This window comes from Macaca thibetana, chromosome 12, assembly GCF_024542745.1.
Source record: "Macaca thibetana thibetana isolate TM-01 chromosome 12, ASM2454274v1, whole genome shotgun sequence".
Taxonomy (NCBI): Eukaryota; Metazoa; Chordata; class Mammalia; order Primates; family Cercopithecidae; genus Macaca; species Macaca thibetana.
The window spans coordinates 28,507,040-28,532,936 of NC_065589.1; the positions used below are offsets into that span (position 1 = coordinate 28,507,040).

General features: G+C 33.6%; 1 protein-coding gene across 1 annotated transcript in view; it reads right to left on the minus strand.

The window, feature by feature from the left end:
• Positions 1-25,897, minus strand: part of SPAG16 (sperm associated antigen 16) — a 1,176,832-nt gene that overhangs the window by 245,364 nt on the left and 905,571 nt on the right. Inside the window, exon 15 of the mRNA XM_050751372.1 lies at positions 20,042-20,168. Within this exon, the coding sequence (XP_050607329.1) occupies positions 20,042-20,168 (127 nt within the window). The remainder of the gene's footprint in view (positions 1-20,041; positions 20,169-25,897) is intronic.

Sequence of the window (25,897 nt, forward strand, 5' to 3'; positions counted from 1 at the left end):
CTGTTCATCTTACACTCAAGGGAAGGCAGCATTTCTCTCCAAAAAAATGGAGAGAATATCAATGGGACTAATCTCTTCAAAGTGCTCAGAGCTCAAAGCAATTGCCTGCAGTTGTAAAGAGTCCCCACCCTCATTATCTCAGCAAAAGAAAAATGACCAAAATGCAAAGTACTGGCTGGCTTTTGGGACAGAAATGCTCAAAAGAAAGTTAAAATAAACACTAACCAACTCACTTTTAAGCTCAACACCTTGAATTTCAATTTACTTCCTTTGAATAAATGAGTCAAATTATGATTGTGTTCCTTTTTAACACAAAATAGAGAGTTAAAGTGGTACAAAATTAAACTATATTCATTAGTAACAAATAAATACATTAATTTACACCTCAGATACTATTATAGTCCAAGAAATAATGACTTTTTCCATTTAATTATCAATACTCCAGGATTATCAAATTATGAGTTACATGATATAACAAGCTCTTTTCTGGGCATCTTATTTCATATGACAATGTTTTAACCTACAAAAGAAAGATGGTGTTTCTGGAAACCATTAATAGAAAACATTGGGATACATCATACACAATCATAATGACTTAGTTTTGGAAACCACATAGAACGTTTAATTCAATGTTTAATTGTAGTATCCCATAGACAAAATCCTGCTGGTGAAATAGCTGAGTTTGAAGTAACAACACTTGCTCAGGCTGCCTTGTCACAGTTTTCCACCAGTAAGTAAAATAGTACCACATCCTTTGGAAGTTCTCAGATACTGAGTCTGGAACCTGGGAGTTTTGTTCCCCTTTGCTCTCAGGTAATCCATTCATCGTTATCTTAATTTCCTTATTCATTCCACTCTAATCACGTGTACCTCTGCAACATTATTTTAACTAAAGGTCTGCCTCCTGGAACTTTCGGCCTGATATGTTCTTGCCAAGACCTGTGCATGACTTGCTTCCTCAGTTATGAAAGTTACTTTTTCTGAGGCCTTTCCTGCACATCTTATCTAAAATATGACTATCCACTCCTTCACTCTGTATACTTAACATGGCTTTATTTTGCTTATACCATTTATGAATGTGTGTGTGTGTGTGTGCATGCGTGTCATGTGTGAGACAGACAGAGACAGAAAGAAAGAGGTAGTTAATTTTCTGCTTCTTTGTGTAAACAATAAGGGCAGAGACTTATACCTTACTCACCATGTTTATATGAATATTTCATTGAGGCTCACAAGAAACAGCATGTACTATTTTGTTATTCTAATTTTACAAAGGAGAAAACTTAAGCATAGAAAAATTACAGAACTGTCTAGGTGCAGTGGCTCACACTTGTAATTCTAGTACTTTGGAAGGCTGAGGCGGGCAGATCACTTGAGGTCAGGAGTTCGAGATCAGCCTGGCAAATATGGTGTATCTCCATCTCTACTAAAAAATACAAAAATTATCTGGGTAGTGCACGCCTGTAATCCCAGCTATTCGGAAGGCTGAGGTGGAAGAATCATTTGACCTTGGGAGGCAAAGGCTGCAGTGAGCTCAGATGGCACTGCTGCACTCTAGCCTGGGTGACACAGCAAGACTCTGTCTCCAAAAAAAAAAAAAAAAGAAAGAAAAAAAGAAAAAGAAAAGAAAAATTAAGGAAGTTGTCTAAGGTTAGAGAATGAGTAAGTGGTAGAATCTAGATTCAAAACCAGTTAGTGTCACTCTGGAGGCCTTTGTTCCTAACTGTTCTACTGTCCCTATACATACTTAAAATAAAAAAGTATATAATTAGATTGAAAACACTGTATTAGCAAATATATATTATATAACTTTACAGTTTCATAAAAAGTATACAAATTATTAACTATGAGTTCATATGATTTTTCTTTTACATGTTTCATATTCTTTTCAAAAATGACTACAGTAATTATAAGACATTTAGAATAACAAAAATACACATTTAAAAAAATAGTGCCTCCTGTGGGCATATAGAAAGGATCTAAATGTTATTGTGATTTGAGAACATCAGTAAACTACCCTTTCCTTTCCTTCTCCGGTTTGGAACCACCCCCAGGAAAAGGCACGGGATTAATAGGGAGAATAGAATAGCAGCTGTAATGTGATAAGGCCGAGCTAAACACATAACACAAATTTGTTGGCTCATGGGTGTCGTAACACTCCCCACAGTGAATGAACCCTGCCCACCTAATTACTGGAAGCACTGCGGGAACTCTGGCCTCCACTGTTGGTGCTGTCTGCTGGCAGTGATAGATGGAAGAACCTGTGTGACTAGACGACAAGTTTTTCCAAGGAGAGGGCCACAAGTAGAGGCTATTCAGCGACACCAGTTAGCAAGATAGATAGGACTTTCACACAGGGGACAGGAAGGAGGAACAGACCTGGAGTTAGAATTATGCTACTTAAATGTTTTAAACCTGACAGTAGAGTGGAAAATATCTTCCTTCCAGACATATGTGAAGTCCAAGGAACTAAGCTTTATTAACTTCCAGTAGGTATAAATGCTAACTTTCACTTGGTTTCAGCTGAATCTTCTTCATCTGCCCTTCTCCTCCTCTCTTTCTAGCTCATTTGGGAGGAGATGGGTAGGACTTAGTGTTAGATGTGGGAGGTCCTTAGGACCAATATGGTCAATTAAAACAAGTTAAAAAGATACCAGCTCTTCTTGGTTTCATACTAGCATTATTTATTTTCATTTTTTTCCCTTTCATGTACAGAAACATTTTTACTTGATCTTCTTAATATTGAAAACTTGTTATATATTCGCTTTAGAAAATTTAGAACAAAAGGCAACAAAAATTCTCAGAGAATGCCTACGTATATTGTAGTGGTTAGCATGCCAGGCCTTTTATGAGCACCTGTGTTGGTCAGCGCCCCAGCAGGAAACAAAGAGCCCACACTCAGAGGGAAGTTTCAAAGAGACTTATTAATGAAGGGACTAAATATTTACCAAGGGATAAAGATAGAGGAATACATTAAGGAAATACATATGTAAATTAGAAGCAGTGAGGAGTTGTTACAGACACTAGACTTGAGAAGAGAAAATGGCCTACCAGGTGCATGGCTGAGAACAAGAGTCTCAGGAGTAAGTAGGCCTGATGGGAGCTGTAGCTGGAGAGTAATGCAGCCACTGTGTGAGCGCACCCGAGCCCAGGGGACGTGGAGGGAGTAGATGCTCCAAACTCCCTCTCTGCCTGCCCTTCATTCTCCTGTAGGTGGCTCCCATTGGTCAATTCCAAACACAAGTCAATGGGCAAGTCAGCCTCCCAGGGAAAAGAGGAAAGCAGAGAAGAACATAGAATGGATGAGTGGAGGAATGGGGCCAATAGAGAATGAGCAGCAGAGCATCCTGTCTATATACCTCTCTATCTAGATAATTATTATGAAGTTACATCCTATATCCCATTTTTCCAGTGCCTTTGTTTTCACTATGTACTACGAAAATCTATCTTTGTATTTCATTATATGCACATTTATGATATGTTAATAGTCACATGGTAATCCATTGCATGGATTTGAGATATTATATTTGAACAAGCCTTATGCTTAGACATTTAATTTATTTTCAGATAATCTTCAGGGATTATCTTTTCCTGATTGGTGTCTAGAGATGTCTTTTTGAATTATTTTATAATTAGTATGAATAATGCTCTCTTTATTTTAACATTAAGCACCTAAATGAGAAACTCATTTTTTTCACATAAGAAAGCTAATTGACTGAATTGTAGCAAATATGGCTTTGTTAACACAAATTCTGCCTTCATTAATGAAAATAGTGGAGCAGCATGCTACTCTGGTTGACTGACACATGATGGGGTTATAAGTACTACTCTCAACAGGATATTCACCAAGTTATGATCAGTTGGCTGTCCCAAAGCCAGGTCAAGCCTTTCTTATAAGTAGCAAAGTTTAACTGGGACTATGATTTCAAGGGGTCAGGGGCAGTGGGGACAGAGAAAAGTGATAGAATAGTTTAGATCCAGGCAGAGGAAGAATGGAGGTAACAAATCTAGAAATATGACTGAATGAAAGTGTCTTAAAACAAACTAGATATCAATTTTGGCAAAAATAAATAAATAAATAAATAAATAAAACGGATGGTGATGTGAAGTATTTTAAAATAGGTCATTTTTGATCATGAGAAAACAACAGGACTAGGCATTAGATGATATGCTGCTGGAATGAATTAGATTAAAACCTATAAACGGTTATGCAGATACAGGTATTATTACCAAGAGGCCTCCCATGTTGAGATGAGGTTTCTAAGCACTATTTCCCATTGCTTCAAAGTTCCAGAAAGAATAAGCAAAATACTCCAAAATTCTCATGGATATAATAGTTTTCCCACTAAAATGCAAACTTCGTTTCATGCAAACTTATGCAGATGCAAATATCTTCAAGGAGACTCTCAAACTAATTTAATAAAACCTATCTCTGTCAGGCTGATAATACTAACAATTAAGCACTTCTAAATGTTATCAACATCAAAATGTCTACATATTCTAAATTTCCGTACAGTAAAGAGGGAGAAATTGTCCACTGATACGAGACTAGAAAGTAGCAAATTCATTAACTATCTGTTCCTCAGCAGAACCTCTAATAGTCTTTATACAGGAATGTAAGAGTAGTTTACAAAATTTTTCATTACATGATGTTATCAATTGCTGTCTCTTAGCAGTGTCCGGAGCATTTAAATTTCTACACTATTTTATACTGTTAAGTCTATGATGTAAGTACCACCATGTCTTTAGACATAAATAGGAATGATTTGCTGTGGATTGATCATCCACAATTAATAGCAAACCAATTCATTGATTGTTCTTTTATTTGAGATCAAATATATTACCTCTCTTTTAAGTTGCATGTGTTGGTCTCTTGGCAAGATTTTAATTTACCTATACCCCATCAAATGTACATGCATTTAAAAAAATTGAGCTAACTTATAATTATTTCTTCTTTTTAGAATAAAGACCAGGGTTGGTGCCACAGTCAAGAGCATCCATAATCTGCCCCTTGGCTAACACTTTGATTCATCTCTCATAGTTTTCCTCATCCAATCTCACTCACAAAAAGCATAATTTAGATTTAAATCTTTTGCACTGCTGTTTTTTTCTGAAATGCTCTTCCTGCTGATAACCATTTGACTGATTCCCTCAATTCATTCAGATGTCTACTCATGTGTATCACTTCATAGAGAAGTAATCTCAGAACATCCTTTCTAAAGTAATATTCCACTTCATCACTCTTTGTTCTCTTAACTTGTCTTAATTTTTCATGAGACTTATCACCACTTGGCAAATATGTTGGCATTACTTTCAGTAGTTATTTATCATCTACCTCCCATTCACTGAACCTTCTTTCTCAAGTAGAATGTAAGTTCTATGAGAGCAGATATATTTTTATATATATATATATATATATATATGTATGTATGTATGTATTTTTTCATTGCTCTATTTTTACTGCCTAGAATAGGGCATAGTAAATGTTTCCTGAAAGAAATAAGATCATCAAGGGAAAGACAAGATCAAGACAATCACAATGTAGTGTTGTGATGGTTAATTTTATATGTCAATTTGGATAGGCCATTGTATTTGGTCAAACACTAGTGTATTTAATGTTGTATGGTTATTTTTAAAAAAGATATGATTAGTATTTGAATTCATAGACTTTGGGTAAAGCAGATTACCCTCCATAATGTGAGTGGGCCTCATCCAATCCAATGATTTCATCCAATCAGTTGAAAGCCTTAATAAAGAAAGACTAAGGTCCCTCAAGAAAGAAGGAATTCTGCTTCCATACTACCTGTGGACTCGAGCTGCAATATCAACTTTTTCTGAGCCTTTAAACTGTTCACCTAACCTGCGAATTCACAATTGCCAGCCCCCACAATCACATAAGCTAATAAATAAATCTCTTCCTGTCTCTCTCTCTATATATATATGTATATATATACACACACACATATACGCATACACATATATTCTCATATATACACACACATGTTGGTTCTATTTCTCTGGAGAATACTGAACAATACAAAAATTTTTCTAACCAAGCATATTGATGTGGGAAACAATGCAACTATTATGAGTAAATTAACCATCTCAAAAATGTAATTATTAGATTGGAGGGAAAAACAAAAATAAATAAAAACAAATTTCCATAAAAAGGTATGGAAAGTAAAGGTATGGAAAAGATTACTTGGAAAATATGACATAAAAAAGTTTTCCAACTTTAATGTGAGACAAAATAGAACTTAAGGCAAAATCACATGAAAGAGATGTTATATTTGACAAAGGGAAAAAAGACCAAGAATGTATAATGATTATGCATATATATGTATCTGGGAACATAGCCTCAAAATACATACAGTGAAAACTGACAGATTTATATGGATAAATTAGTTACCATTTGTGGTTAAGGATTTTAATATATGAATGCCAGAAACAGAGATCTCAAGCAGTTAAAAAATAAGAAATTGTATAAATTATTTGAATAACTAGCTAATAAGCTAAACTGAAAGTTCTATAAATTTTTTTTAATCAACCAATTGCTGCACAGAAATGCATTTGTTTGCCTAAACAAGGGGCAGTGAACAAATTATCTATATTTGCATAGAAGATGAGCTTAATGCAGATCATGTTCTCTGACAGATTGAAATACAATTTGAAATTTTAAAAGGGATAACTCTAAAACTCTCAAGAAATAGAAAACTCAATGAATACTTTTTAAAAAGAAGTACAAAGACGGTGGCTTCATTTAGATATTAAGTAGACAATACTAGAACATCACAGCAACAAATAATTATCGTGCTAGGTCAGAAACAGGTAATGTTACCAATATATTAGAAAAGAAAATTGAGAAAATTATGTGTCTGTTGGTTTGAAGTTGATCTCTAATAAAAGTAGCATCACAAATCAATGAGGCAAGTTTCAATAGTAGAGTAGATGGTGTTAAGAAAACTGACTTATTAGAAAGAGAAATAAAGTTGAATCTCCTACTATAATCATTGAATTATTGTTCCCAATACTTACTTCTTCCCTGTAATAGGTTTAAAAATCTCCACCTATTATCATGAAACTTGTCCTTGATATCTGTAGTAATAGGATATAAGTCCCTATCTCAGTGGTTTTGTGGTTGGTTCATAACTTGCTATGAGCTTCTTATGGTCAATGGAATGTTAAGCAGACTTAAAATTTGTGACATCTCAAAAAAGATTTAAATGTGATTGCACAGTTTGGTTTTTCATTTGTCCTGCTCATTCTATGAGGACATGTCCCACAGAAAGGTGCTGGGATCTGAAATAAGACACACGGCATTAGGCTGAGCCCAGGAAAGCATGTCAGCCTTGAGCTGTCCTGAAGCTTTCTGATAAGGGAATGAGAAACAAATGCTTCTGTAAGTCAGGAAGATCCTGGGTTGGTTTGTTATTGCAGGAAAAATGGACTGATAACACTCCCTTGCACCTTGAATTAAAGACCTAAAATGTAAAAGGTAACAACGTAAAGCTAAAAGAGAAGGATGCTAGAAGAGGAGAATGTTTTTGTGACCTAACAGCAGGGTTGATATTCTTTAGCACTCCCTCCTCCAAAAAAATACAAAGACAAACAAAATAGTTTTGACTCTATTTAATCTTTTTTAAAAAAATTAAATTTATTTTTTAAGTTATCATTTTTAAGTTCTGGAGTACATGTGCAGAATGTACAGGTTTGTTACATAGGTAAAAGTGTGCCACAGTGGTTTGCTGCACCTATCAACCCATCACCTAAGTATTAAGCCCAGCATGCGTTAGCTATTTTTCCTAATGCTCTCTCTCCCCATCAACCCCACCCCTCTACAGGCCCCAGTGTGTGTTGTTCCTCTCCCTGTGTCCATGGGTTCTCACTCTTCAACAGACACTTCTCAAAAGAAGACAGTCATGCCACCAACAAACATGTGAGAAAAAGCTTAATATCACTGATCATTAGAGAAAGGCAAATCAAAACCACAATGAGATACCATCTCATGCCAGTCAGAATGGCAATTATTAAAAAGTCAAGAAACAACAGATGTTGGTGAGGTTGTGTAGAAATAAGAATGCTTTTACACTGTTGGTGGGAATGTAACTAAGTTCAACCATTGTGGAAGATGGTGTGGCAATTCCTCAGAGATCCGGAACCTGAAATACCATTTGATCCAGTAATCCCATTACTGGGTATATATCCAAAGGAACATAAATCATTCTATTACAAAGATACATGAATACATATGTTCACTGCAGCACTATTTATAATAGCAAAATCATGAAGTCAACCTAAATGCCCATCAACAATAGACTGGATAAAGAAAATGTGGTACAGCTATACCGTGGAATAGTATGCAGCCATAAAAAGGAACAAGATCATGTCCTTTGCAGGAACATGGATAGAGCTGGAAGCCATTATCTTCAGCAAACTAATGCAGGAACAGAAAACCAGACACAGACACCTCATGTTCTCACTTACAAGTGGGAGCTGAACAATTGACTCGATATAATCTAAATATTTTAATTTAATAAAAGACATTCTAGATGAAATCAGCAAATTTCTGTTTGAGAGAAATTTACAACATTTAATACCAACAATAGGTTAATACATAATTATTGCAAAATTAGTAAGTCTCAAGAGACAAGAAATTCAATAGTGAAAACAGGCAGACAGTTCCCAGATGAGGAAGCATGAAAGACTGGCAGATAAGTAAACTGACGGTCAGCATCTCTGGTAATTAGAGAAATGCAAATATATCAATGCTCCCTATACTTCCAGAACTAGAAAACCAAATACAACCTATATTTTTCCGCTTAGGCTGGCATTTTAAAATACCATAGCCTGGGTGGCTTAAACAACAGATTTTTTTTTTTTTTTAAGTTCTGAAGGCTGGAAGTCTGTGATTAGGGTGCCAGAATGGTGAGGTTCTGGGTGAAGGCTCTCTTCCTGGCTTACAGAGGGCCACTTCTGTCTGTATTCTCAGGTGACCTTTCCCCAGTTGGCATGGAGAAAACTCTTATAAAACCACCAGTCTAATTGGATTAGAACCCCATTCTTATTACTTCATTATTTTATTTATCCATTGCTATAATGACGGATGCATAATTTCCCTACAAGCCTTCTGCTACCTAAAGGCATTCTGCACTAAACACTCTTGTACATATCTCTGTGATTGAGTTCTGTGAGTATTTCTTTGTGATATATAACCTGGGGTGGAATTGCTATACCAGTGTGTACCTTATTTAATTTCACTAAGCACTACCACAGTGGTCTTCAGAATCACTATACTAGCTTTGCATCTTCACAATTTCTCCTTCTCAATATCTGGTGGCGCTATGGACCAAATCGTGTGCTCATTGAAATTTATGTGTGAAGCCCTAACACCAATGTGATTATATTTGGAGATAGGGCTCTTAGGAGGTAATTAAAGGTAAATGAAGTAGTAAGATGAATAATATGAAATACTATCAAGTAAACAGAATTGATAAGATTGATAGGCATATATTAATATGGGTAAAATGTAAGAACAGGCTGTAAAGTGAAAAAGCAAGAAATTGAATGGAATGCATAGCAAAATATAGTTTTTAGAAATCTTAGATACATAAATACACAAAATAATTTTCTCTATGTATACTTTCTTCAAGGATATCTGCAGATCTAAGAAAACATATTAAAGACATTTAAAAACTTCCATGGAGAATGGGAAAGCATAAAAGTAGGAATAGGATATGAAAGGAGAATAATAATAAAATTCAAAGATACTTGTCTATCATATACTGAGAAGTATGATTAACTCAGTTATTTGTACCTGAGGAAAAAGAAAAAACAAAGGAGGATAAAATGATTAAAGACAAAGGAGCTAAGGAGGAGTAAGAAGAGCAAAAGAAGTAGAAGGAAAATAAGCAGAAGTAGCAGAAAGATCCATTATTACAACCAAATTTGGGTAAGGAGAAATGGTTCCTAAAGTAGTATAAATACAAGAAAAAAATCAAACATTATGGAAGGCATAAAGGATAAAACAAGAAAGCATAATAATCAAAACTTACACTAATTACTGAGTCCATTAATTTAACTGAGTTCATTAGAAGATAAATAGGTGGTTATATAGTTAATATTATAGGAGTGCCCATCTTTTTTCTCCACCTTCAAATACATGCTATTCTTTACAAACAGCACTCAGATGACACACGTAGCACATAACATATGGAACAGTTTGTTTGCAATACTCCTAGTCATTACCTGCAAATTCATGTTTATTGTCTCAATTTGCTTTGTGAATAGAATATTATCTATCTCTTTATCACTGAATCCTAGAATTTAGAACACTACCTGGCACATAGTAGGCTTACACTAAATATTTGTCAACTGAATTAACATAATTCTCACCGTTAGACCAACAGAAATACAAAAGAGGAAATGATAACATTTTTGGATAGAAGACACAGTCTGAAATGTATGTCTATTATTCAAAGATGCTTATCATTATTTCAAAATATTTACAGAGTATTGATTTACATAATAACAATATGCTATTTATTCCTTTCAATTATTTTTTCTATTCGTGATAGAGTGCATGGTAGGAGATGTTACATGAAGATGATTTTAAACAATTTTTATTTATACTTCTCTTATAGAACAAGTGAGAAAACATACTTCTGAGCTCAATCAGATTTGAGTAAATCATATTTGAATATAGTTTGAAATTCAATTTTAGATAAATATAACTGCAAGTTATCACAAGTGCAAACTGTGCAGGCTCTAACTACAAGTGTAGTGTGCTGTTTGTTCTGGGTTGATTTGATTTGCACATCTGTTGAACTACAGCTTCCCTTAAAGGATTATCCTATTAAAAAGTATCAGGTTGGCAGACTAAAGATGATTATCTATTCAATTTTGTATACACAGTCTATTAAAAAGAAGACAAATTCTTTAGCTACTTGACTTTGGGTCACACAGTATGTGTGCACTGCAAATTTTAACTATTGATTTTCAATCTAATGACTAGTATATGCTATTAGATTTAAATAACACATTGCTCTTAAATATAATAACTGCTCCTTAGAAAAAAAGTAAAAGGTCTAATTATCTCTTCTTTCTTTGTATATATTTATATTGATTAAAATACCTATGAAGAATGTCATCTTTTCATGTTTGAAAATGACCTATGCCAGCTTATACATGCAATTTTTATTAAATCTGCAAACATACCAGCATAGCTAATTATATGCACTGGAGTAGTTTCTTGTCTAGAAGATATTAAGATGTGTATAGTTATGCAACTAATTTCTCATACTTGCCACATAAATACAAATCTTTTTGAATTTCTTAAATGTGTTGAAAAATAATTTGGCATTAGCACATTGTTTATATACATATATTTACTGTAAATGCCTTTAAAAATGTTTCTTACATAAATACCACAAAGTAAATCTTCACTAAATATGTTTACATGAATTTAGAATTCATCATTATTTGGGCATGTGCTAGATTTAAATTGTTTTTGTATAACTGTGTGCATCATTATATAATTGGTTTGTAAGCAATTCCCAAGGAGGTATTTAAGAAAGAAAATATTTCCAAGCACCTTTTGATTGTCTATACCTATAACGTTCCAATTATATCATTACAATTATACCTTTATGTAACTGTATCAGAGCACTAAACAAAAATTATAAATGTACCTATTTTAAAGATGCTACCCAAAATTGAGGAATCAATAAATGACACTTCTTTGATTGCACCTGCATAACGCTGCAATTTGTAAAGTTATTTTTCTGCTCTGATTTAATCAGAATGAGTCAGGTTCTTATATAGTCCTGTAAGAAGACTTTGATCCAGTCATTAATTTAATTTATTAAAATGTTGGAATTTATGCAATTTTGTTCAAAATTCCTGTTGCTACAGAGACTGTGTTGTGAGGTATGCGAGAAAAACAATTTAGTCTTGCTGAGCAATACAGCTGCCATTTATGTTTGGGGCTCAATTTTTAAATATTTTTATATCAAATTTTATTTCTGTTTTGGATCAAGGAAAAATGGACTGTTTTACTTACATTTTGATGTTTTTTCAAGTTTCAAATATCATAGAGGAGCATTTAAATTTTATTTTAGAATATTATTTTTTACTCAGGATATCATGTTATAATTATTCTAAACATAGGAAAAAATGCAATTGTTTAAAACTTAGGCTGTAAACCCAATCGATAAAGTCACCCAACCAAAACTGCTTATTTTATTCATGATAAAGTTGAGGTCAAGAGAGGTTAAGTGACCTACTCAATTTCATATTACAAATCACAGATGAACAACAATTTTACTGTTTAGACCCTCGTTTTTTCTTGATTCAAATGTCCTTTTCTGATGGAGACAGGAATAATTTCTCAGTGTTTCTGAAAATTCAGTCCAGACTCAGATAAAAGATTTGTGGGTATTGTGAAACTTAAAATATTATGCCTAAAGTTGTGAAGACAATTACAAAAGGGAGGATTCATAATTTGTGCAATGATGTTATCATTAGATTAAGTGTACAATCTTTTAAACCTGATATCAGAAAGGAACAAGACTTAGTTTCCTGTATAAATTATATGTTGTAGAAGTCAGTAACTTTAATTTATATTAATCTATCAAAAATCATGCAATTGAAATGCATTTTAGTTCTCATAATTTATGAGTCATCATTGGGATAATAGTCTAAATATTTAATAACTGATATGGCATGATCACCAACCAATCGGAATGGACGTTATACAAATCAGAACAAGTTTATGGTTATAAAACTGCACAACTATGACTATTATCCCTAAATTAATATATTTTTGGTTGTTTTTAGTTAAAGTTTTCAAGGTGTCCCCATTATTATTAATATGTTATTTTCCATACTTGCTGGCAGATAAATAAAATTACTTCTAGCCCAGTGGATAAGAAGACAAAATCAAAGAGAAAAATAGTTAAATTTACAGATAAAGCATAATAATAGTTTTTTTTCCTGTACAGTTAATTTACATTACATTAAAATTACATTTTAATGAAATGCAATTCTGGCTTTTATAGAACTGTAAAAACATGCGTATTTATTAATACACACATGGAATTAAATCTCTTAAAACTTTAAAATGGGAGGAAGGAAACCCAACTCATGTGCTGCAGTGCTTGAAAAAGGAAGCATGATTCCTGGAGCATAGCATAACTCATTCCAGGTATTAGTCATAGACTTGTGTATCCAAAGAGCTACACAGTCTGACATCCTTCAGTTTCTCCAGTTCCTTTCTCCAGAATCAGTGAGGCCCAAATTCTACTTAAGAACAAAATGGATTTGCATATACAATAGTCACTCAACAGGGAATGAAATAATGGGATTATAAAGTAATTCAGTAGGACCACCTGGTCACCTTTTCTCTCTTGTATTTTATCTCTCCTCTTACAGCTCTGTGTCCAGATGTCGCAGAATGGGCTTGTTCTTAGGAAGAGCATCTTAGTTTGGCTCTGCCTTATGCTTTAGAGATAAAAAAAGTTGGCTTGCTTTCTTGTTCTTTTTTGTTTGTTTTTTAGAGACAGGGTCTCATTCACTCACTCAGGTTAGAGTACAGTGGCAGGAACATAGTTGACTGCAACCTGGGCTCAGGTATCCTCTTGCTGCAACCTGGCCTCAGGGATCTTCCCACTTCAGCCTCCTGAGTAGCTGGGACTACTGTTGTCCCACCATACTTGCCTATTTTTGAATTTTTTTGTAGAAATCAAATCTTGCTATGTTGCCCAGGCTAGTCTTAAACTCCTGGCCAAGAGATCCTCTCTCCTCAGCCTTCTAAAGTACTTGGATTACAGGTGGGAGCCACCATGCCTGGCCCAGTCCACTTTCTTCTTTTCCTATTTCAGTTTTTAATGTTTATTTTTAAGCAGACCAGGCCTTAAATAAAAGACAAAAGAGTGCTCTGGAGGTGCTGGCTGTCTTTGTCTCTCAGTTTCCTCAACTATAAAATAGGGGCAAGAATAACAATCTCATTGAGTTATGGTGAGAATTAAATTCAGCCCTGATTCCTTGAATAGGAATTTACACTGTGGTGTAGGGTTTGAGTTCTAGCTCCTAGGAGGAAAACACAGGTAAATGAGAGTGCCTCTTGCACATAAGACCTATCAGAAACCTGGAAGGTAATACTAGGGAGATTCTCTTTTACTTTTTCCTTCCAGAGACAACTAATTGAAAACTAATGTCAATAACAGGATTTCGTGTCTTAGCTTTGAGTCAACTATTGCCAACTGGTCATTAATGGGACTATTTCAATATTCATAGCAAATGAATCATTTCTCCTAACAGATGCCATATATCAATATAAAATCAAATACTATTATTAGAATAAGAGTCAAAATAATATAAACTTACAGATTTTAGTCTCTGGGTTTAGACTCTGGATTTGAATTTCAACTCCACATTTAATCAGCTAGGTGACAGCGGGTTTGTTAATGTCTTTGTCTCTCAGTTTTCTCAATTATAAAACAGGGACAAGAGTAACAATCTCATTGAGTTGGGGTGAAAATGAAATAGGTCAATACATGAGCCAACCCTATGGTTCAAAAGACTTTAGTGTAGGACAAGATCCAGAGGTGTGGGTTAATGTTGCTTCACTATGGAGGCAATATTCTTCTGAGCACTCTAACTCAGCAATTTTATTTTTATATAAAGAGCAAGATAGTAAATATTTTAGGCTACCCCCAGGCATGGTATCAACTGTCTGTCTTCCTAGCTTCTCAGGAGGCTGAGGCAGGAAGATTGCTTGCATCCAGGAGTTCCAGAACAGACTGGGCAACATCATAGCACCCCATCTTAAAAAAAAAAAAAAAAAAAAAGTAAATCTTTTAGGCTTTGCAGACCAGATATCTCTGCTGCAAATACTCAATCTTGCTGTTGCAGTTTGAAAACAGCCTTAGAGAATATATAAATAAATGAGCAAGGTTGTGTTCCAATAAAGCTCCATATATGAAAAGAGGCCAAGCTGGCCCATGGGCAGTAGTTTGCCAACCCCTTTTTACCTGCTATCCTTTTGAATTGCAAGATTTTCCCATTCTTGTTGGTGGGAACACAAATTATTTCTAGGCCTGTGTGAGCTCCTGGGATTTTCCTTCTAATGCTTAAGATAGATTTTTTTCTGGCCTCAGGCTTTCATGTATTCACTCTTAGCCAGCTGAAGACTGGAGGGGACTCTGCAGATCTCCAGTTCTCTGTGTGTGGCTCATAACTCTCCTGTACCCTGCCCTGCAAACTCAAGCTCCCTTGGCCTTCTTGGACTACCCATTGACTCTTCAACTCTGAGAGTTAGCCAAAAGTCCCTTCATCCCTGAGTTGAAACCTAGAAACTTTCTCCAGGCTATATTCTGGGGCAGTCATTGGGCTCACCTTGTTTACTTTCTCTCTCTCAGGTATTACTGTTTTTTATTGCCAAATGTTACATGTCTGAAAGCCCTTGTTTCATATATGTACATACATTTTTGTTTCTTTCAATTGTTTTAGGTTAGGAATAAATCTGGTTGGTCTTTGTTACAACATCTTGTCTGGAAGTGGAAGTCCCTATAGATTTTTATCATTTTAAATACAAAAAAGTCTGAGGCTCAGAAATATTTGGAAATTTTGTCAAGATCATTTTGCTAGTAGGTAGCGGAGAGAAAATTCAAACTTGGGCTTCTAACTTCTAAATAAATGTTCTCTCCATTACACTATACTGCTTCTATCAGAGGGAATTAACTACAAATTTCCTTTTAAATAAAAAATGATGAACTTTAGTTTTTTCTAGAAGAAACTGATGAATCAAATTTGAACCAAAGGTTTTGGAGTTATCTCATTATGTTATGAAAAATTGGGGGGGGGGTCTGATACCTTTTGCATTTTGAATGGAGTCACATTTTCGTCCCATTTTGGCATTTCTGTTGTGGTTCTGATTGTGGAGAATATAATGTTGGGAAACTTTGCTCATTTTAATGATCTGATACTGATAAGCTTTCTACTGGAAAGTGCCCATCTGGCTCAAACTTCAGCTTCTGCATTTTCTTAGGACTTAGGATGTGACTTCTTTGCAAATTGACTGGAATTAGTTTTACAAAAGAGAGAAAAATATTGCTAAACTACATAAACACGGTGAAATGAGAGATGTGGAAAAGTATGTGTATAAATTCTCATGGTTCATTTTTATTACTTTCACTACGCAATTCCATTTAACACTTTCTGAAATAGCAATAAATTTTTGAATGATGAAACATATGGCATTTTGAGTATGCCAAGTGAGAGATATTATTTAAGTAGTGAATGTTCACAAAAACGTGTAGCATTATATTGTCAGGAGGCTCTCTGTTTAATGAGAAAGGAGCACTTATCCCTTCACAAATACTTGGGTTATAAATATCTACTACTATATGTATGTATCTATAAACACAGATAATCTGTGTTTGTCACAAGCAATGTATTTGATAATAAAACATTATGCAAATAATGCTGTGTCACATACAACTTTTTTAAAATGTGTGAGAGGCTGATTTTTTACAGCAACAGAAAAAGCTAAACTCTAGGAGATGATTCCTATATCTTTATATCTTGATTGAAAATATATATGCGTATATCACATTACATATAACTTTACTGATTAACTAAGTAATTTTTAATATTACATAGAAGTGAGGTTTTGATTCTTGTTTCTTTTATTATTTGTTTATTAATATTTATACTTTCCCTAGAAACCTTCTACAGCGGCACCCAGCCTCAGGGATCTTTCTTGCACACCAATATGTTGAATTTCTCTCATCCCTAAAATGAGTGAGTTGACCTCTCAAACCCCTTCAGCACTAGGATAAAACATGGTAGATGACGACGCTAAGAGTTCCCTATTATAGAATATCATTATCCCTCTGAGTCCACATTAGAACACTGCAAGGCAATTGTCTCTTCCATTATTTCCATGAGGAAAAATAGGTAATGTGCCTAAAATCTAAAAGGTGCTGAACACGTGATTAAACCTGAGGGTCTGAATTAAATAGTCTATATTCTTTTTCTCCACCTTTGGTTTTCCAACATTTTTGCCAAAACTACATTTTAAAAATAATATTCTGTGAATAATCTCTATTTTAAGACAGATAAGGTACTATTTATTAGTATAGATACTTTTATAAATCCACTATAACAATATTTACTTATGAGGTTAATAAATAGACAACTTTGTTATATGTGAAAATTTGAAATTTAAGCTTATAGATAACAGTTTCAGCCTTTTTAATGACCTCTACTTCCAGTTTATTTCTATACTGTGTTGGATTTATAAAGATCTGTCATTTCATAAGAAAACAGCTCTTTTTAAACAGTACACCTCATAACCTTAAGATGCCCTTAAATTAAACTGATCCAGAGACATTAAATATTATTAGCAACTTTTGTTTGTATAATGGCCACTTAAAGGATCTAATAACCACTCACATTTCTTATGTGAAATATCTCAGATAGGATGCTATTTGTAATTCCACATGTGTTACATAACATGATGCTTACATTACACGTGTGTTTTCAATAGTCCAAGAGCACAGCAGAGACAGCAGACCATTGCTTGGTCTCACATTATGTAAGTTGTGACAAATAACGCGCTAGGTGTATATAACTGCACAATTTAGTTCCGTCACAGAGTTTTGACTAGAAAAAATGGTTAGACATAACTAATGTTCATTATTGCCAATAGTGTCAATTATATTCTTGCTTTTTTTGAAAATGATTACATCATATAGGCTTATATTGGCTTGCCACTGGAAATAAATATATATTCAAATGAATGTGTATTTCGAGATTACTAAATTAGATTTGATTTTATTCTCATATTTTCATGATACAATTTTGTTATACTTCTCGTTTAAATCATTTCTTCCTGAATAAATGCAATTAGAAGAGACCCATATACCTCATCCTTATTTCAATTTTGTTTTGCTCTTAATTTGCACTCTTCTTTACTCTCTTGAGATGAACATAATTTCTGGTACTTAACTTTGTGATTTTCACCTCTTTCTTCATTCTCTCATTAGACTTTATATTTGCTTTCCCTAGTTTCTTCAACTTTTGATATATTTCAGCCTTTTAAATGAGGAGTCATTGAGGACTTGTCTTGTATAGAAGCACAGATTTCTCATTATTCAATGAGAAAATCCTTATGACAGTAATTTCTCACACACATAGAACTAAAACTAATTATGGTATGTTCCTTAAAGAAATGGTCAAAGGGATGGGAAGGTCGGGTTGAAATCATATTCCTTCAGACTGATAAAGGGTTTTCATTAGAGTCCCTCGTTCACACATGTTGTCTTCGGTGTTTCTCGCTGTTCCACTGCTGATTCTTATGCTATTCTTAATATTAGTGTATCACCAAGTATATTTCAGTCATGGAGAGAAAAAAATGGGTTTGCTATATCAAGGACCTTAAAATCACACTGACCTGTATGACAGAAGACAGGTACTGATACTTATTTAAAATCATGTTTATCTAAGTATGCAAATAACTTTTAGGCTGGATGACATGGATGGTAAAGAGCAAGTGGCAACATATTTAATGACAATAAAATATATGGCTATTATGAATTGTGTGGTATTTCAAAGCACCTTTTAACTTTTATTATTAGGAAGTACAGCCAAAAGTTTTGAAATTACAGAGTTCAAAATTCAAAGACATGAATACTTGAATGCTAGCTCAAGAAAATACAATGGGATTTAAGGATGTGAAATGTTTATGAAAACCAAGTGAAAGCTGTAGAGGAGCTATGGTACCAATGTAGATTTTCTATGTCAAAAATTAAAAATGGAACTTTTAATAGGCTTTTGCAGTGTAAGATGAAATTCCCATAGTTGGGACTTTTATTTTGAACAGTGTTTTCTCTTTTTAATTCTAGCAGACCATAAATGTCTTAACAACAAGAATATTACTAGAACATTTTTAAAGAAGTCATTGTTACTAGTGTGGTTCTTATGCCAATCTGTAATGAGACTATAACTCAAAGTTTGTTAAGAAGACAAACTTACCATTTTCTAAATTTCAGATACATGATGGCAATATTATGAAACCAGTCCCAAGAAACACACAGTTATCTTCTGGCTCTAGAATTACTCCTGGCTTATTCATACTTTCTGGACTAAAGAATTAATATGGACTATCTTAAAAAATAAAATATTTTTTCATATTTATTCTTTACTTCCTTATCTAAAATCAAGTTTTTGCTATCTCCACAACTTTGATTTACCACAAATAATGCTCAAAGACTCAAAATATTCTCAAAACTTAAAATAGTTTAAAACCTGTATCACAATAGCAAAGAAAAAAATTATTATTCAATAATGTATATACATTATTTAATAAACTCTATCATTAAAGATACAGATGCAACTGTATTTTTAACCTTATAAATAGACAACTGGAATTATTGTGTGGTTCATAAAATCAGCTGCTACACTATTCCTCATCAGCAAAGATAAAATATTTTATCTAATTGATAATATTTATATCACTGTGGAATAAAAACTAAATATAATAACATTACAGAATGCAGAGCACATAATTGCAACAATAAGATAAATATTTATTTCAAATTAATTGTAAACTCTAGACAATATGGGGTAATTCATTAAATTTTTAACACTAAATTATTACACTAAAAATATTTCAAGTTCATTTTTGCTAAACTTTTGTTCTTCTCTTAGCTATTTTGCCTTTAGAAAATACAATTTGCTTACCTTGGATGGTGATTCTGAGGGATGGGGGTTCGAACATTTTGTGTGGCACTCCTAACAAACCTATGCTATCTAGATTAGTACATATTATCACCTCTATTATTTCTGACTTTAAATATATGAATATAATTCTTTCATATGACATGCTATATATAACATGATAAAATATATCATAATGTAATATATTATAATAAGAACAGACATTTACATATAAATACATATGTTTAAGTAGAAACAAAATAGTTTCAGAACGAATATTAATATTATTGGCTTAGTCAGAAACAGTAGACAAAAATGATCCTACCTGATGAATCAAAATTCACTTCATTGCCAGGACTTGGACCTATATCGATGGACACAATTGGTAACAGCTTCCGAAAGTCCCATAGCTTTGTAACCCCACGGGCATCACAGGATGCTATCATGTGACCCTTCAAAATATAAGATAAACAAAAATAAAATGTGTATATATATATACACACACACACTACATATATACAAATACATATAGTAACCTATAGACAAAAGATGTCACAATTTTATTACAGTTGTAAGATTACATTCCTCTAAAGAAAGAAGTAGTTGTTAATAACTTTATTTTGGACATTATTTAAATTATTTAAAATGATATTCTTAATATATGAAATCCTACACTAAATTTTTGGAGTTAACATTTCAGACAAGTATTTTCATTTTAACTACATTAGAAAACGTAACAAAACAATAACATGTGCACTCATAATTTGCCTATACACATATCACATGTCACACATATGATATATGTGACACATAAAATCTGTGAATGTGGGAAAATTATATCATATGCATATCTCAGCTTTTATGCTTGCAATTAGTTAGCATTGATAATTTATACCTCAAATAGAGAAAAAACAAAAAGAGGTAGGAAGAAAAATGGACACAGTGAGAGAAGAATATCGTCATAGCAGGTAGAATGACTGGGACCAGATGAAATTGATGGCAATAAAATGGTATTGTAGCCTGTTAGTCAAAATTCTCAGAAAACATAGTTGGGCTTGCTTTGGTAACAGGTAGTGGAACAAGGAAGAAGGTAATTGAATAAAAGGGAAGGAAAACAGAAGGAAGGGCAAATGGATTCAAGTGACATATCAATGGAAGGTGGGGAGAGATATTTTTGCAGCAGAGTAGCAGCCGCCCAGGCTCATCAGTTCGGAGCCCAGGGTCTGTCTACACGCCTCCTGCTGGTCTCTCAGGAAATGTTTATTGAGCATCTACTTTATGACAGAAATTGGACATATGCTGGTGAATAAGAGGGGTTTCTGCTCCCCAGCAACTCATAATCTTCACTCATTCTCATCATTCTGGTCATTTAATTTCTTTGTCCACTCAAAAATTGAATGAGTATTGGCCACATTAAAATCATCAATTATGTTTATAAAATATCAATATACTGTTTCCCATTTGATGTACACTTTCCTTTTCAGCTGCAGTTCAAATTTTTAAATGTCAATTTAAAAACCATCCTCTCATTTTCTCCATACATTATTTACAATGTTAACATTAACAACTTAATTATCATATAATTTTCCTTATCATTTTGAACTAGCTCACATATTTTCTCACTCCTTGATTTCTATTCTTTCTGTAAAAAAGCACATCCCATAGTACAGTTCAAGTGGACCCATTGTTTTTCTCTAAACACACCAGTAATGCAATGAATGCAATTAGTTTTAAAATTTTATAACTGTTGTCACTGGCATAGTAATACAACAGCCTTGTCCCCAATCTAATAAATGAGATGCTTAATCTTTTTTATGACTTAAAAGGAACATGGAGAACTTGGAATGTCCTCAAATATGTAAACATGTATTATAAGAATTGTGAGGAATCAGTGAATTTCATTTCAGAAAAGGAAAGAACAGTTCTCAGTATCAGCCGGGAATATTAATGTTAGAAATTAGAAAGAATTCTTTCCAAATATAAGGGCTTTCAATGATCTGATAGAGGTCACAGAATGGAAATTTTTTTTCAATTTTGGGAATAGGGTAGGTAAGTTTTCATCAGAATTTAATCTGCATGCACCTCTTGCCATAGGCAGGTGGATGAACTTGATGTTCTTTTGTTGTCTGGAGTCTATGAATTAAAGACAATCTCAAAGTATAGTTTATCCCACTGAATATTAACATTTGAGGGAGTATACTTAAAATAAAAAATAGTTTAATCACTGTTATTGTGTGAAAATGAGTAGGTAAATAGTTTTAATATTTTTACATTTAATACTAAAATCTTTTATTGCTGTCAAATGATCAAGCTCAATAGTTTGATAATATGAAAGTGAGTCAATATTTATGAAATGCTTTTAATGAGCCAGGTACTGTGCTAAATGCTTCATTAATAAACTAGTACACAGCAACTTTAAGCAATTTTGAATAACGAACATCATTTAGCTAGGTTTTTTTTTTTTACATTGCCTTAGAAACTTAAAAGCCATGACAACGTATGCATTATGGTAAAATGAATATGAATTTTTTTTTTTTTTTTTTTGAGATGGAGTCTCGCTCTGTCGCTCAGGCTGGAGTGCAGTGATGTGATCTCAGCTCAGGGCAAGCTCCGCCTCCCGGGTTCACTGCATTCTCCCGCCTCAGCCTCCCGAGTAGCTGGGACTACAGGCGCCCGCCACCACATCCCGCTAATTTTTTGTATTTTTAGTAGAGAAGGGGTTTCACCGTGTTAGCCAGGATGGTCTCAATCTCCTGACCTCGTGATCTGCCCGCCTCGGCCTCCCAAAGTGCTGAGATTACAGGCGTGAGCCACCGCGCCCGGCCAAATATAATATTTTAAGTAACAGAAATAAGTTTGCGTTTAGATTTGATAACTGAAAGATACTTGGTAATGGAAGAACAGCTTAGCTATATATCCAGTTAGCTAGTGAGGCAGATGTAGTGTCTATTACAGTGTTTGGAGCATAGTAGAGCTCAACAAAATATTTGTTAAGCTGATAGATGAGTAATGCTTCCTCAAAGCTTACTTAAAAGTTTTATTTTGGTCCAAGTCCTTCCAAAGCAGTCTTGAGGTGAATATTAATTCTAACCCTGATGGGTCAGAATCACTTACAAGACAGAAAGCAATGGAAGAGGCAGAGAATCTAGAACCAATACTTAGAATATTCTAATGCCCTGTATCCTTCTTCTTTCTCTCATTTCAGGAAAATTGGAGGGCCATCTGCCAATCTCCTTCCTCGAGACAGAAGAAACTAGAATGTTGTTAATCCAAACTGTGTAGTTTGAGTTTTGAGGGACATGGAGATGGAGAGATGTGGGAAGGAGATTAGTTGACAACCTGGGGAAAAATCATTTTATCTACAATTTATGACAGTCAGGCTATAGTTAGGCATTTAACCTAAATTAAGAAATATTTCAAAGAAAATGTTTTTAAAGACAGGTGAGATTTCATGACAATCTTAATGAGAGTCAAGGTTCAAGAGGTTTGGAAATCTCTAAAATGCAATTCTGGTTACCATTGGTAGTAGTACTGCTGATCTTGAGGATGGGAAGGTACTGAAGGTGGATGTGCAGAAAGCTCTCAAAGAAGTTCAGATTGAGATCTATGATTGTTTTTCTAAAACTGAATCTCCAGCACCCAGTATAGTTCTTACTACATGTTAGGCATTTGGTCTTTGAATAAACAATTGAATGAATAAATGAATAAATACAAAGGGAATGAAGAGTAATCAACGTTGACTCTATGTGATTTAAAATAATTTGTTTCGAAAATACACAAATATTAACTGAGCCGAAGCTAAAAAAAATGCTTTGTGGTCATAAGACTCAAATGAATTTAATTATGCCAGTAGAATTTAGCCAAGTGGACAAAGGGTACAGCTGAGATGAAAATGAATAGTCATGACTCCTGATTGCCTTTGTTAAGCCTCCCGCCACCAAATTAAAGATCCTATAATGAGAAAACCATATAGACATGAAGTTAATAATAAATTAGAGAGTAGAACATAAGATCGACCTAGCTTCATCTAGGCCGCTGAGAATTTATTAGAGAAAAATTTAGCAATAGGTATCAAGGATCACAAAAATGTCCAAACTTCTGGAACTTTTAATATTACTTCTGAACTTTACTCTAAATTAAAGAAAATGTATCATTAAAAAACTAATGTAGCATTATTTATAAATAAAAATGGAAACAAGTGAAATTTGCAATAATAATCTAATACGGAAGAAGAAAACCTTGGTCTGTGGTGGATTCAGAAAACTGCTTGAGGCAACTTTTATGCAAACTTGTTATCAACAGCTGCAGAGAGACAAGCAGACTAAACTACTATCTCTCTGCACAGAGGTTCCAAACATAGTTATGTACAGTAACACAGAAAGAAAAGGAAAAAACGGGAATGTTAATGAGGTCATTAATAATTTAAATAAATAATTAAAATACTATTTTATAAAACAATAGTATTCCTTAATATAAACATATCTTATGGCTTTGTATAATTTTTTAAACAAATGTTTCAAACTTGGGCATTATCCTAACTTTTAGGATTATGGGGCTAGTGCTCAGATAGGTTAAGAAATATTATATAGTAATATAATTTTTTATATGAAAGTCCCTATGTCTTTATATTGCATCTCTAAAAGAACTAGGATATTAACCTATTTGGGAAGACTCAGGTCCAATTTGATTGTAGTTTGAACCTTCATCCTGATGAGTCAGGTAAGTAGTTTCTTAGTTCAACTTGCTGGGTTTTATATACATATATGTTATATATATAAATACCTTTTTCTTTTGAAAAGTCTGAACAATACTGAACAATTTACTGAACAATAATTTAGGCCCAGGACATTGTTTCCTTTTTTTAAGGGTTCCTCAAGGTTGAACAATAGAATATATAAAATAGTATCTTTTCAAAGAGTTATACTGCATACCAGAAAAATTAAATGAATGATTTTACATCAACTATATATACATGAGAATGTTGTAAACACTAAGTGAAGGAACTTTGTTTATTTAGCAGTACATTCTAGTGACCTAGAATAAAATATAGTTCATGTTCAATAGATAATTGTAGATTGAATAAATGAATACCTTAGATAAAAAATTATAAAGCCATTAAAATAACAATTATAGAACCAAAGTAAAACATGGAAAAATTTATGTCAAACTCTGGTTACATTGATTAAAAGTATATAATATACATGTACAATGATTAAATGGGGAGTAACATCTATCATTTATAAAAACTTTTGTGTATTTTTATAATCATTTAATGCTTTAAATGTGAACAATAAGTACAAATAAACTCCTCAAACATAAGAGTTATATATTAATCAAATATCATTGCCAAACATGTTACTATTGATTTCATGAGCTCTTAATTCATTTTATTTTACTTTACTTTTAAATCTTATTTTTGAGATAGGGTCTTGTTCTGTTGCCCAGGGTGGACTGCAGTTCAATATTGTAATCTCAAACTCCTGGGCTCAGGTGATCCCTCCACATCAGCCCCCCAAGTAGCTGAAACTACAGGCATTTGTCAACGCCCTCAGCTAATTTTAAAATATTTTTAGAGACAGGTTCTCACTATGTTGCCCAGGCTGGTCCCAAACTTGTGGCCTCATGCGATCCTCCCACCTTGGCCTGCCAAAGTGCTGGGATTATAAGCATGAGCCACTGTGCCCAGTCTCAAGAGACTTTAAAATATGTCAGTGGTACAAGTACTGATACTGAGAATGGGAAGGTACTAAATGTGTATGCCTGGAAAGCTCTCAAAGAAGTTTCCATTTAGGTCTGGAGCTCTTTCTGTAACACTGAATCTCTCGCAGCCAGCACAGTTCCTGCTACATGTTAGATATTTGATTTTAAATCACTAATTGAATGAAAAAATATAGAGAAAGTAGAGAGTAATAAATGTTGATTGTATGTAATTTAAAAGAATTTTTTTCACAAACATAGAAATTTAAGTGAGCTAAAACTCAGAAAAAAATGTTTTTGTGATCATAAGACTCAAGATCATATATTTGCATAATACTTTATAGCTTACCTTATAACATACCTGTAAATAATGTCACAGCTGACTCTCACAACTACATGATGAGTCAAACTGTGATTCTACCTCTTATTTAAAACTAAATATATTCTAGAAGAATTAAATAATTTATGGAAGGACCCTGGTCAA